Genomic DNA, 15,224 nt, shown 5'->3' on the forward strand with positions numbered 1-15,224 from the left:
ATAGATCAGTGTATTTTACGCTGTGGCTCGTTGGTCTAGGGGTATGATTCTCGCTTCGGGTGCGAGAGGTCCCGGGTTCAAATCCCGGACGAGCCCGTCATTTTAAATTTAAAGAGCAATGCTAAGATACAAGTAATTGAATGCTGTATCATAGCAACAACGTAGTGAAAAGTGGTATATTTGGTGCAACTACATAGAATATAACAGAGATTGAACAATAACTCTATGACGCAGTGAGTTCTATTTTGCTGGGTTTAACTCATGCACATGTATAGCAAATTCACCATGTTTCCATCCACAACGTTGACATATTTAATTTTAGACATAAAAAGAGGGCTCGTCCGGGATTTGAACTCTCGCACCCTAGACCAACGAGCCAGATGAAGCATGTGTTTTGTCTTTATTCACGCTCGTTTATAAGTACATTTGTTTTTTTCATGAATCCGAACCGTAGCCGTTTAAAGTTGACTATATTTCCTATATGTCCAATTGCCATGACAAACTAGCTATATTTTTGCAAATTTGGGGTCGCTCTTACACGAGTGTAACGAAATCGTTAGTGTAACGTAGAAGACGCACAGTCATCTAGAAGCCTCTATTCACGGGATTTTACACTGATCCGAGGTACGTTTTTCTTTTAACCCTTACAATGTAAATGTGTAATGGTAGTTAGAGCTGATCCTAGATCTGTGCATAGAGATAACACAAATGAGCACGTGACAAGACATCATTGTGACGTACTTTATTTGTTGAACGGAAGCAGTTCGGTTTCCTCTTCCTCAAATCCTCCAGGCCACCCTTAGCACTGTTGCGCGCCTTTTAGGTTAATTTCAAAGTAACAGGTAGCTAGCTAGCTTGTGTAATATACATTATTCAAACGCAAAGCATATGTCTGAATACTAAATTCATTTGAAATTGAATAGACGTTTATGCACCATGCCCAATTTTTGCGCGGCTCCAAATTGTACCAGGAAGAGCACTCAATCCGATTTGGCTTTTTTCAGGTTTCCAAGAGATCCAGAAAGGTATGATAAAGTCTGACCGTCACAATATGAACCCTTACCTTTCTCGGGGAGTAACCAGTTATACGATAGCTTGCTAAATGTAGCTATGTTGTGTTCAGTAGCACGCTAGTCATCATAGCTAACTTTCGTATGTGGAAACTAGCTAGCTAGCCAGCTCACTTGCAGCGAGCCAAGTGGTGTGTGTGTGGCTTTACAGTGCTGACATTCGCCTGTAGCTGAGTTGCACAGATAAGTTAGCCACCATGGCATTTGTGGTGTAAATCCATCGTACTTCTATTGAAACTTTGGGACATATATACATTAGGTATCACCCCAGCACTAACACACCTAAATAATAAATGAATCAGTCTGGACCATGATTAATCAGTCTGGACTATGATTCTTTAAAACGAATAGTTTACAATAGTTTACTAGGCCTCCTATTCTGGTTTGTTCAGATGTAGGCTCTGGGTTGAGAACTGTCGTCGGGCGGATCTGGAGGCGAAAACATCAGACCAACTCAATAAACACTACAGACTGTGTGCCAAACACTTTGACCCGGCTATGGTTTGTAAAACAGTAAGTGCATGTCAAACCACAAAGGTCTTTGTTTGAAACATGTCTAACTCACTGAACAATCTGTCTTTTTAGAGATTATCATAATCTTACATTTGTATTTGAATAACTTGTTTTGTCTTCATTATTGTTTTTCAGAGCCCTTACAGAACAGTACTGAAGGATACTGCTATTCCAACCATATTTGATTTAACAAGCCACCTCAAAAATCCTCATAGCAGACATCGCAAGCGGATCAAAGAATTGGTATAATATCGCTTCTTTTTTTACTAGAACTTTATATCCTTGTGTTGCTTCAAAAAGGAACATTTCTGTTAACTACTACTGGCTATATTTCTGTAGGTCTGTTTTCAATGTAATAGTTAACATAGTTACATTGTCTTATGTTTCAAATAATTGTTTTAACAGACTGAAGAAGACATAAGGAGAATTAAAGAGAGAAGATGTAAGTTGCATTGTTTTTGTTTAAAAGTATTGTTGTATCCATACACCTTTTAAACATAAGCTTATATCGAATTTCTTTTTTTTGTTTCCTTGCAGTGGCATCCTCCATTGAACAGCTCCACTCAAAGAAAGACATTGAGGCAACTGAGGGTCAAGATGCCGCTGAGGAGGAAATCAAGCTTTCCCCAGAGGAGAAGGAGTTCCGAGATTACCTGAGGTCTCTGTTTGAGATTGTTTTCATGCTAGGAAAGCAGAACATCCCATTGGAGACCAATGTCCCAGAAGGACTGGAGAGAGATCCCAGTAATTTCCAGGCCTTACTGGAGTACCGCATTAATGCTGGAGATGAGGCTCTGAGGAGACGGTTTGAGGCCACAGCAGTGAATGTGGAGTACCTCTCCACGGCCCAGCAGAGCCAGCTCCTAGAAGTCTGTGAGGGCACTGTCAGAGAGGAGGTCCTCATGGAGGTGAGAGAGAGTCGCTTCTTCTCACTGGTCACAGGGGACCTGGTGGAGTTCGCTGGGGAGAGACACCTGCCTCTCTTTCTGCGGTTTGTAGATCAGTCCAACACTCTCAGGGAGGAGTTCTTGGACTTTCTGCCGTTTGAGGGGGACGAGGCCTCACTGGTGGAGAGGCTAGAGACCCAAGTGACAGACGGGTGGGGGCTGAGGATGGAGGACTGCCGTGGCCAGGCCCATGTAGCCACCGGCACCTTTGCCACTAAGATGAAAGCTGTGGCAGTCGGACTGATGGGAAAGTACCCCATGGCAATGCACACACCTTGTTCCACCTGCGCACTGAATATACACCTGGCCAACAGCCTTCCCTTCCCCAGTGTTCAGGTTGTCATGGCAACCCTGAGAAAGATTGGCAACTTCTTTAAGCAGTCTCCATCCTTGCAGGCTGAGCTGGAGAAGGCCATCTCTGTTTACCACCAGGGAAATTATGAGAAGGCAACCGAGCTGAAGGAGGCCTGCAGCTCTAACTGGACAGTGCAGCACAACGTGTTTGAACTGACTGTGGACCTGCTCGAGTCCCTCCTGCTGTGCATGGACTGCATTCGGGACAATGAGAACGTCAAGTTTCCTGACGCTATGACTGGGGACGCCTACTCAATCGCAGAGACCCTGGCTGACTTTGAGTTTATTGTCACCTTGGTCATCCTGAAAAATGCTCTTTCTTTCACACGAGCCTTCGGCAAAAACCTGCAAGGGGAGGCCCTTGAAGTGTTCTTCGCTGCCAACAGTCTAACAGCTGTCCTGCACTCTCTGAATGAAGTCTTCGACAACATCGAGGTCTACCATGAGTTTTGGTTTGAGGAGGCTGTGAATCTGGCAGGTACCATGGAGATCCCGGTGAAGGTGCCTCGTCTGTTCCTCCGGAAGCACCGATCGCCCGACACAGGCGAGATCCCGCCAGAGACTTACTTCAAGGAGTATGTGACGGTCCCGGTGATCCGCGGCATCATCGATGAAGTGGACGACATCTTCTCCCAGAGCAACCTCAAAGCCCTCAAGTGCCTGTCCCTGGTTCCTGCCATCATGGGCCAGATGAAGTTCAACACCTCAGAGGAGAACCATGCAGATGTGTACCGCAAGGACCTCCCCAACCCAGACACGCTGCCCGCTGAGCTGCATTGCTGGAAGATCAAATGGAAGCACCGGAGCAAGGAGGTCCGCCTGCCCTCCACCATCCACGAGACACTTCAGCTGTCGGACGTCAAGTTCTTCCCCAACGTCAACTGCTTCCTGAAGGTCCTGACCACCCTGCCTGTTCTGATGCTGGAGGACAGCGGCAGCTCTGAGACATCCAGGAAACGCCTACAGACTTATCTCAGTGACACACCTATCAAACACAGGTGCAAGAGTCTAGCTGTGCTCCACATAAACTCTCATGTTAAGCATGACCTGGATGTCATGGTTGAAAAATACTGCAGACTGTACCCCGAGGATGAGCCTGAACCCGAGCCCGAGTCTGAGATCAGCACTGTGGTGATATAGCATATTAAGTTTGAACTTGTGGAGTTTTTTCCGTATAAAGGGTACAAAAATCCAATTAAAATTACATTCAAATGATGTCTCGCTGTTGTATTATAGCTTTAGTCTGATAGTTTCATGAAAATGGTAACTGTAAAATCTGAGTAAAATATGACCTCTAGACAAGTTTTTTTGGGAATAATTGTTTAACATTTTGATCATTAATATTGCTCTGTACCTTAAGAATATTGCCATTAAACATTTTTTAAATATTTTGTTTTGTTCTAATTAAATGCCACTTGGTGTCTTGAATGATACAGCTCTTTATTTTTTGGGAATTCGTCATATGTTGAATTAGGACTATAGGCAATTAACTATAGGCTACCACTATAATTTTGGAGGGGAAATATGTATTTGTCACCAGTATTTGCCAGTCTGTTTTATGACACCTTTACAAAAAAGGTTATACAATGTCCCTCCTTTGTGCCACAAGCACAAGTCTACCAGTTACTGTGATCTGCCCATGACCTCGCACAGAGGGAAGATGATATCAAGATACTATAATCGGATAATGTTGCAATTTTACTGTAGGCTACGTTATTACTATGACGCCCGAGTTTTGTCTTGAAATTATTTGAAATCCACAAGAGGGCAGTCCAATCTCAAAAATTGCAAAGTAGATATCGTCATCCCGAAAGAGAGCCATAAACCTAGTAATGGCGTCTTTTGTAGGCACTAATTCCGCTAATGTTCGTTGGACAAAACCACAGATGCAACAATGACAAAGCCTATGAGTTAATTAATGGAGTTTTTTTTTACACCGAAAATAAGGTCTGTGGTAAATTGATAATGGTCATGTTAACTGATTGATATTATCTCCTATAATAAAACATAAGATCTCATAAGCCTGTGTTAAACTCAGACCTTATTTTCCACATTATTTGAAAAACCAACATTTTTTCCATACATTTTCCCCATAGGAATGGCTGAACAAACCAGAGGTAACTCATTTCCAGTTTTTAGGACTACAAGCTGGCCAGATGGTAAATAGTTAAACATTATTGTGGTGCAAAATTACCTGTTGGAAATCATTCTGATAATAACTAGACTTTGTAATATGTCTTGGGAACAACAACCTTAATATGGTGCTTTAGTATGTCATCACTTAATTGGGGGAGAATGTGCATGTGGCTCTATTTGATAGCTGTTTCTGTTTGGTATGTATGACATCCCACAGAGCCCATAACAAGGCCTCACTCATTTTTTTGTTGGTGTTGCTCTTTTGCATGTTATTTTGGCATTAATACGTGTCACATATCAGTTTGCAAACAAACAATGTCAAAAAATATATATATTTTGGTCTTTCTTGCTTTTCTTAAATAATGCAACTCCAAAATGCAGGTGTTTCAGTCTAGCTCAGTGCTTTCTGTGATGGAGGGTCAGCCAGCGGAAAATACAGAGCATAGGGGTTGGTAATCTTCTCTAGTTGCGCCGTGATTGGCTCAGTGTTCTGTCACTCATGGGGACTGCGTTACTGCAAAATCTACAGGGATAGCTTGAAAGTTCAAGCCCCCTTGGGTGCTGCCATAGATTTACATTAGAAGTGCCCATCCAAGAAGGTTCAAGGTCATTGGCCAAAGATACAATTGTGTAAAATCACGTTAAATCTACCATAGCCTTGATTGAACTGATCATGTCAACATCATACTTTCAAAATCTGAGCTAGCAAGCTTGACAAGCAGTCATCATCATGAATCACATCAACAATCTACTGACAAATCCTTTTCATACCTTGTCATATGAAGAGAAATTATAGATAAAATGTATCAATGCTCATCGGCCATTGGACATACATCACACAACAAGTTGGAAATCGCAAATTCAACAAAGAGTGGTTTGGAAGCAATCCCTATTTTGCTTCCCCTGCCTGCTATTCGGTGGAGAGGGTGTGTGGTCCAAGTCTGTGTTTAAGTCTCTTTTCCAAGCTTAAAACCGTAGGATAAATAAAGGGGGCATATAAGCAGACTATGAAAACCCTTACAATTTTGATGATGACATTTCTCTAAAAACAGGTTATAGCCTACATGTGCACCACCAAGTCAGAACAGTAGGCTAAGTTATGAGGGGGAAAGGGACCAATTTTGTAGGGTGAAGTACATGGGTGACTAACAGCTTAGTACACAACATAAACTTAGTATTACTTTCTTAGCTACAGTATACATATCTCCCTGACATATTACATAATTTATGCAGCAGCATAAAATACATTTTTGGACTCAAATTGTTGTGTTGTGAATGCTTGAACAGGAAGGTGGCGCAGCGGTCCTTTTTGTGAGCAAATTTTGCCATTAAACTTTGTTATCTAAGTCTAGCTTTCATGGTTCCTTCTATTAAGGTAAGTCGTCCAGATCCTGAGGCATCAAAGCATCCCCAAACCATCACACTACCGCCACCTTGCTTGACAGTTGGTATGAGGTTCTTACTCTGGAATGCACCGTTTGGTTTTCGTCAGGCATAATCGACCATCAAGACACTTGGAAGAATGTTCTATGGCCAGATGATTTAAAAGTATAACTTTTTTTGTGTTTTGTTTAGTCACCAATACATCAGATAATGAATGATAGGCTCACCATTTAGTCATTTTTACTAACATTTAGACCAGTAGCAAAAAATTCTAGATACACATTTCAAAACTGTTATTTTTGAAGTGCTGAATAATAGATGGTAAATATAATTTTCCATGCAGTATTTGACTATAACTTTACATGCCCAATTTATTAAATATTTTGCATCCAATGACAGGTTAGGAGCATGTCAGTCTTACAATTTCATTATCCTTATACGGTACAGTAAAAAAAAGAAGTGCTTTTTAAGGATTGCTTTCATTTTCTCTGAACACTTGGTGTACTTAGTGCAAAACACTTGCGTTGTTTTTCTTTGGTTTAGTTTTTAGCAATTCCTCTCTTGGTTTTTAAGATATTTTCATCATTGCAGAATTAAGAGTTTTGTCCTTGTAGCCTCTCATTTAGAATTTCTGTCATTTTCTTAGCATTGCTGTCAAAATCTGACAGATGGCCACAAATTAATTTAACCCCGCATAACTGGCTATATGGTATACCATTCTTGAGGGGAAGTGGATGCATACTATCCGCCCGTAGCAGGGTGTTGTGGGCTTTGTGTATAAGTCTGTATGTAATGCATCATTCTCTTTGATGATCCATAAGTCCAGGTAATTAATTCTTCTCTCATCAGTCTGCATGGTGAATTTGAGATATTCAGAGCTTTCGTTTAACAGAGTTTGGAATTAATTTAGTTCCTGCTGACTTCTTTCCCAGAGCAAAAATACATAATATATGTATCTCTTCCATATGAGGATTTTAGAAAGTAGGTGGTGTGTCTCTGTTTTGTAAATTGTCCCACATACAGGTTCCCATAGTTAGGGGCAAAAGGGGAGCCCATGGCTACACCTCAAATTTGAAAGTAAAAGTCTGACACAAAGACAAAGCCATTTTTGAATAATACCATTTCAGTGAGTTGCAAGATGCAATCATTGGATGGAGCAAGGGTAGGGTCTCTCTGCTGAAGGAAGTGTTGTAGCGCCTGCAAGCCTCCAGTGTGTAAACTGTTAGTGTTCAAGCTCCTCACATCAAAAGTTGCTAGCAGGGTGCCCTCCGATATCCTTCTTAAGCCTTCTATCAATGAGATCATGTGACCGGTGTCTTTGACATAAGATGGGAGATTCTCAACCATTGGTTTAATGTGGTGGTCCACAAACGTAGAGATGTTGGACGTCACGAGTGGCCACCTGTCATTCAGGGCAGGTGGGGCAGAGACCCCATTTTTAGCTAAATTAATAATAATAATATACAGTGGCAAGAAAAAGTATGTGAACCCTTTGGAATTACCTGGATTTCTGCATAAATTGGTAATCAAATTTGACCTTATCTTCATCTTAGTCACAACAATAGACAAACATAGCCATGTGCTATGTTTAATAACACACAAATTATTGTATTTTTCTTGTCTATATTGAATATATCATTTTAACATTCATAGTGTAGGTTGGAAAAAGTATGTGAACCCCAAATCTAATGACTTCCCTAAAACATAGTTGGAGTCAGGAGTCAGCTAACCTTGGAGTCCAATCAATGAGACAAGATTGGAGATGTTGGTTAGAGCTGCCTTGCCCTTTAAAAACACTCACAACATTTGAGTTTGAGTTTGCTATTCACAAGAAGCATTGCCATGCCTCGAACAAAAGAGATCTCAGAAGACCCAAGATTAAGAATTGTTGACTTGCATAAAGCTGGAAAGGGTTACAAAAGTAACTCTAAAAGCCATGATGTTCATCAGTCCACGCTAAGACAAATTGTCTATAAATGGAGAAAGTTCTGTACTGTTGCTACTCTCCCAAGGAGTGGCCGTCCTGCAAAGATGACTGCAAGAGCACAGTGCATAATGCTCAATGAGGTTAAGAAGAATCCTAGTGTCAGCTACAGAAATCTCTGGAACATGCTAACATATCTGTTGACAAGTCTACGATACGTAAAACACTAAATCAAATCAAATGTATTTGTCACATACACATGGTTAGCAGATATTAATGCGAGTGTAGCGAAATGCTTGTGCTTCTAGTTCCGACCATGCAGCAATATCTAACAAGTAATATAACCTAACAATTTCACAACAACTACCTTATACACACAAGTGTTAAGGAATGAATACGAATATGTACATACAAATATATGAATGATGCAGCGCCAGCTGTGCCATCAGAGTCCTGGGTTCGCGCCCAGGCTCTGTCGTAACCGGCCGCGACCGGGAGGTCCGTGGGGCGACGCACAATTGGCCTAGCGTCGCCCGGGTTAGGGAGGGCTTGGTCGGTAGGGGTGTGCTTGTCTCATCGCGCACCAGCGACTCCTGTGGCGGGCTGGGCGCAGTGTACGCTAGCCAAGGTGGCCAGGTGCACGGTGTTTCCTCCGGCGCATTGGTGCGGCTGGCTACCGGGTTGGATGTGCGCTGTGTTAAAGAAGCAGCGGCTTGGTTGGTTGTGTATCGGAGGACGCATGACTTTCAACCTTCGTCTCTCCCGAGCCCGTACGGGAGTTGTAGCGATGAGACAAGATAGTAGCTACTACAACAATTGGATACTACGAAATTGGGGAGAAAAAGGGGTAAAATTCAAAAAAAAAAATATATATATATATGAATGAGTGATGCCCGAACGGCATAGGCAAGATGTAGTAGATGGTATAGAGTACAGTATATACATATGAGATGAGTAATGTAGGGTATGAAAACATTATATAAAGTGGCATTGTTTAAAGTGGCTAGTGATACATTATGGCAAGATGCAGTAGATGGTATAGCGTACAGTATATTTTCAGTCTCTCGGTCCCCACTTTGATGCACCTGTACTGACCTCGCCTTCTGGATGATGGTGGGGTGAACAGGCAGTGGCTCGGGTGGTTGTTGTCCTTGTTGATCTTTTTGGCCTTCCTGTTTCATCGGGTGGTGTAGGTGTCTGGAGGGCAGGTAGTTTGCACCCCGGTGATGCGTTGAGCAGACCTCACTACCCCCTGGAGAGCCTTACGGTTATGGGCGGAGCAGTTGCCGTACTAGGTGGTGATACAGCCCGACAGGATGCTCTCCATTGTGCATCTGTAAAAGTTTGCGAGTGTTTTTGGTGACAAGCCAAATTTCTTCAGCCTCCTGAGGTTGAAGAGGCGCTGCTGCGCCTTCTTCACCACACTGTCTGTGTGGGTGGACCATTTCAGTTTGTCCGTGATGTGTACGCCGAGGAACTTAAAACTTTCCACCCTCACCACTATTGTCCCGTCAATGTGGATTGGGGGGGTGCTCCCTCTGCTGTTTCCTGAAGTCCACGATCATCTCCTTTGTTTTGTTGATATTGAGTGTGCGGTTATTTTCCTGACACCACACTCCGAGGGCCATCGCTTCCTCCCTGTAGGCCGTCTCGTCGTTGTTGGTAATCAAGTCTACCACTGTAGTGTCGCAAACTTGATGATTGAGTTGGAGGCGTGCATGGCCACGCAGTCGTGGGTGAACAGGGAGTACAGGAGAGGGCTCAGAAAGCACCCTTGTGGGGACCCAGTGTTGAGGATCAGTGGGGTGGAGATGTTGTTAACTACCCTCACCACCTGGGGGCGGCACGTTAGGAAGTCCAGGACCCAGCTGCACAGGGCGGGGTCGAAACCCAGGGTCTCGAGCTTAATGACGAGTTTGGAGGGTACTATGGTGTTAAATGCTGAGCTGTAATCGATGAACAGCATTCTTACATAGGTATTCCTTTTGTCCAGATGGGTTAGGGCAGTGTGCAGTGTGATGGCGATTGCATCGTCTGTGGACCTATTGGGGTGGTAAGCAAATTGGAGTGGGTCTAGGGTGTCAGGTAGGGTGGAGGTGATATGGTCCTTGACTAGTCTCTCAAAGCACTTCATGATGGCGGAAGTGAGTGCTACAGGGCAGTCGTCATTTAGCTCAGTTACTTTAGCTTTCTTGGGAACAGGAACAATGGTGGCCCTCTTGAAGCATGTGGGAACAGCAGACTGGGATAAGGTTTGATTTAATATGTCTGTAAACACACCAGCCAGCTGGTCTGCGCATGCTCTGAGGACGCGGCCTGGGATGCCGTCTGGGCCTGCAGCCTTGCGAGGGTTAACACGTTTAAATGTTTTACTCACGTTGGCTACAGTGAAGCAGAGCCCGCAGGTTTTGGTAGCGGCCCGTGTTGGTGACACTGTATTGTCCTCAAAGCAAGCAAAAAAGTTGTTTAGTTTGCCTGGGAGCAAGACATCCAGGTCTGTGACGGGGCTGGTTTTTCTTTTGGAGTCCGTGATTGACTGTAGACCCTGCCACATACCTCTCGTGTCTGAGCCGTTGAATTGCGACTCCACTTTGTCTCTATACTGACGCTTAGCTTGTTTGATTGCCTTGCAGAGGGAATAGTTAAACAATAAAGGTGTTCATGGGAGGACACCACAGAAGGAGCCACTGCTGTGCAAAAAAAAACTGTTTGAAGTTTACAAAAGTGCACCTGGATGTTCCACTGCGCTACTGGCAAAATATTCTGTGGACAGATGAAACTACAGTTGAAATGTTTGGAAGGAACACACAACAGTATATGTGGAGAAAAATAGGCACAGCACACCAACATCAAAACCTCATCCCAACTGTAAAGTATGGTGGAGGGAGCATCATGGTTTGGGGCTGCTTTGCTGCCACAGGGCCTGGACAGCTTGCTATCATCGACGGAAAAATGAATTCTCAAGTTTATCACGACATTTTGCAGGAGAATGTTAGGCTATCTCTACGCCGATTGAAGCTCAACAGAAGTTGGGTTATGCAATAGGACAACGACCCAAAACACATAAGTAAATCATGGCTTCAACAGAAGAAAATACGCCTTTTGAGTGGCCCAGTCAGAGTCCTGACCTCAACCCGATTGAGATGTTGTGGCATGACCCAAGAGAGTTGTTCACACCAAACATCCCAGGAATATTGCTGAACTGAAACAGTTTTGTAAAGAGGAATGGTCCAAAATTCCTCCTAACCATTGTGCAGGTCTGAACCGCAACTACAGAAAATGTTTGATTTTGAGGTTATTGCTGCCAAAGGAGGGTCAACCAGTTATTAAATCCAAGGGTTTGCATACTTTTACCACCCTGCACTGTGAATGTTTACACAGTGTGTTCAATAAAGACATGAAAACGTATAAAACATATAATTGTTTGTGTGTTATTAGTTTAAGCAGACTGTGTGTGTCTATTGTTGTGACCTAGATGAAGATCAAATCAAATTTGATGACCAATTTATGCAGAAATCCAGTTATTTCCAAAGGGTTCACATACTTTTCTTGCAACTTGCCAAACATTTTTGGGTGGCTTGCCTGTTATGCATGTTATTTTGGCATTAATACATGTCACATATCAGTTTGCAAACAATGTTAATAAAGCTGCATACACACATGGTCTCTTTTTTATTTTCTTGAATAAGGCAGCTCCAAAATGCAGGTGTTTCAGCCTAGCTCAGTGCTTTCTGGGGTGGGGCGAGCCAGCAGAAATAGGAGCATTTTGCCGGGATTGGCTCAGTGTTCTGTTACTCACTCATAAATCCTTAGTAAGGGTAGGCATCCAAAATTTCATCCTTTTGGGGCCTGCCATAGAGTGCCCTTCCAAGAAGGCTCAAGGTCATTGGCCAAAGATAAAATGACATGAAATCATGTTATATGTACAGTGGCTTTGATTGGACTGATCATGTCAACATCTTACTTTCAAAGTCTTAGCTAGCAGTCATCATCATGAATCAAGTCGATAATCTACTGGCAAATCCTTTTTAATCCTTGTCATTCGAAGAGAAATAATGAAAATAAATTATACATTTCGACCATTGGACATAAAGATTACACAAGTTGGAAATCGCAAATTCAACAATGTGTCGTTTGGAAGGAATCAGTAGCTAACTGCAAGCATTCACTAATCACTAACGTTAGCTTGCTATTCATTGGAGTGGCTGTGTGTTTTTTTCTCAGAGTTCCCACCATAAATCCAGAGAATACCAGACTTTGATGACAAAATTTGCCCACAATGGACCACCGCACCACCTTCACAAGGTGAGTCCAATAATGTCTTGTATGCTGCTACATAAATTATGTAATATGTCAGGAAGATATGTATACTGTAGCTAAGAAATTAGTACTAAGTGTATGTTGTATACTAAGCTGTTAGTTGCCCATGTGTTTCACCCTAAAAATTTGGTCTATTTTCACCAAAGCGGTATTGTACACACGTCATTCGTGGTGTTTGTGTGCTTGTTTGGTACAGCTGTGACAGTGCTACTGATAGTAGGGGTGGCGCTTGGCTTGCAGGTGCAATTTCAGCACACACAACATTCTATAATAGAATTGTGTTATTTGACGTGTCAAATTAAAAGCTTATTTAATGCGTCAAATAGTGTTTTATATATTTTTTTTGACACACAAAGACCCAAAAGCCGTTCAATGTGCCTCACCCTAATAATTTGGTCTATTTTCGCCTCTTAATTTCAGCTACTTTTCTAACTTGGTGGTGCACATGTAGCCTATAACCTGTTTTAGAGAAATGTAATCGTCGAATATTGTAATAGCTTTCATTGTCTGTTTAAATGCTCACTTTATTTATCCTACAGTTCTGACTTGTTGTACAGGGAGTACACTGTAAGAACAGCCCATGTTCTGAATTCTGTCGCTGTACATTTCAAAACTGCTGAACAAATAGTTATATTGATTATCTCCATCGTCGCTCGCTCATGAATGTCTTAATTGAAATTACGGATTGCCTCTTATCCGCTTGTCGTCCCCTTATGCCATAGTTTATACATCTCAATTGTTAGTAGAATCCACATTTGTTTAAGCAAGTCAGCCATGTCAGCTATGTTTTTTTAAAGGCAGTAAATGAGGCTGAAATAAAGTAGGCTAAAATAAAAAATAAACAATAAAAAGTAACACAACATAAGAATAACAATAATGAGGCTATATACAGGGGGTACCGGTACTGAGTCAGTGTGCAGGGGTACAGGCTAGTTGAGGTAATCTGTATATGTAGGTGGGGGCGAAGTGACTATGCATAGGTAACAAACAAACAGCGAGTAGCAGCAGTGTACAGGTGGTGGTGGGGGGGTTATGAATTGTTCAGCAGTCTAATGGCTTGGGGGTAGAAGCTGTTGAGGAGCCTTTTGGTCCTATACTTGGCGCTCCGGTACCGCTTGCCGGATATGATATTATGCTGGAATTCCAGGGTAGGGTCATGATTCAGTTTGTGATAGAAGTCACCTTTAGATAGTGGTGGGCCACATTCATTTACATAGTCACATTTGTTTTGTATGCAAATTCCTCCTCCTTTGATATTTTTTTTAAATGATAATAGAAGGATCCTTAAGAGCCATTCTCTCGTCTCTACTCAGGTTATCATAGGATTTGTGTTTCTGTTTGTCTTTCAGTCTGACACCTACCTCATTTTCAACAATCCTGCAGAAGGTTTCTACGGATGCATTGCGTTTGGGGGAGGTATGAATGAACTTTTTGCTCTAAATGTGGTTCTCTCAGAGTTGTCAGGTACCTCAGCTTGGTTGATGGTTCCATCTCCTGCTTGGCTCACAGTAGGGCAGGTAAGTCTATTGATTAACATAGTAGACCTATGTGTATATCTCACTGAGGATGACATTTCAAGTGGAGTCATGTACGTTTCACTCTTATTAAAGAACTCACACAATCTCAGATTATGGAAAAACTTTAAAAGATCTATATGGAGGTCAAAGTCATTAATGTATGTAGTACAGTTGAAGTTGGAAGTTTACAAACACCTTAGCCAAATACATTTAAACTCAGTTTTTCACGATTTCTGACATTTAATCAGAGTAAAAATTCCATGTCAGTTAGGATCACCACTTTATTTTAAGAATGTAAAAGGTCAGAATAATAGTAGAGAGTGATTTATTTAAGCTTTTATTTCTTTCATCACATACCCAGTGGTTCAGAAGTTTACGTATACTCAATTAGTATTTGGTAGCATTGCCTTTCAATTGTTTAACTTGAGTCAAACGTTTTGGGTAGCCTTCCACAAGCTTCCCACAATAAGTTGGGTGAATTTTGGCCCATTCCTCCTGACAGAACTGGTGTAACTGAGTCAGGTTTGTAGGCCTCCTTTTCAGTTCTGCCCACATATTTTCTATAGGATTGAGGTCAGAGCTTTGTGATGGCCACTCCAATACCTTGACTTTTCTTTCCTTAAGCCATTTTTCCACAACTTTGGAAGTATGCTTGGGGACATTGTCCATTTGGAAGACCCATTTTTTTTTTTTTTTTTTTTTTTTTTTTTTTAACCTTTATTTAACCAGGCAAGTCAGTTAAGAACAAATTCTTATTTTCAATGACGGCCTGGGAACAGTGGGTTAACTGCCTGTTCAGGGGCAGAACGACAGATTTGTACCTTGTCAGCTCGGGGGTTTGAACTCACAACCTTCCGGTTACTAGTCCAACGCTCTAACCACTAGGCTACCCTGCCGCCCCATTTGCGACCAAGCTTTAACTTCCTGACTGATGTCTTGAGATATTGCTTCAATATATCCACATAATTGTTCTTCCTCATGATGCCATCTATTTTGTGAAGTGCACTAGTCCCTCCTACAGCAAAGCACCCCCACAACATGATGCTACCACCCCCGTGCT

At 42.2% G+C, this 15,224-nt stretch overlaps 1 protein-coding gene and 1 non-coding gene across 2 annotated transcripts; both read left to right on the forward strand.

Annotated features, from left to right (window-relative positions):
- Nucleotides 1-24: 24 nt before the first annotated feature.
- Nucleotides 25-96, forward strand: trnap-cgg. Its single transcript has one exon. It is a non-coding gene; the product is annotated as a tRNA-Pro (tRNA).
- A 660-nt stretch (nt 97-756) lies between these two features.
- Nucleotides 757-4,312, forward strand: LOC110503981 (52 kDa repressor of the inhibitor of the protein kinase). The gene is made up of 5 exons (XM_021582694.2): nt 757-1,025; nt 1,463-1,583; nt 1,719-1,826; nt 1,989-2,025; nt 2,121-4,312. Exons 1-5 carry the CDS (start codon nt 937-939, stop codon nt 4,022-4,024), a joined length of 2,259 nt encoding a protein of 752 aa, XP_021438369.1. The 5' UTR covers nt 757-936; the 3' UTR covers nt 4,025-4,312.
- Nucleotides 4,313-15,224: the final 10,912 nt, after the last annotated feature.

This window comes from Oncorhynchus mykiss, chromosome 24, assembly GCF_013265735.2.
Source record: "Oncorhynchus mykiss isolate Arlee chromosome 24, USDA_OmykA_1.1, whole genome shotgun sequence".
Lineage (NCBI taxonomy): Eukaryota > Metazoa > Chordata > Actinopteri > Salmoniformes > Salmonidae > Oncorhynchus > Oncorhynchus mykiss.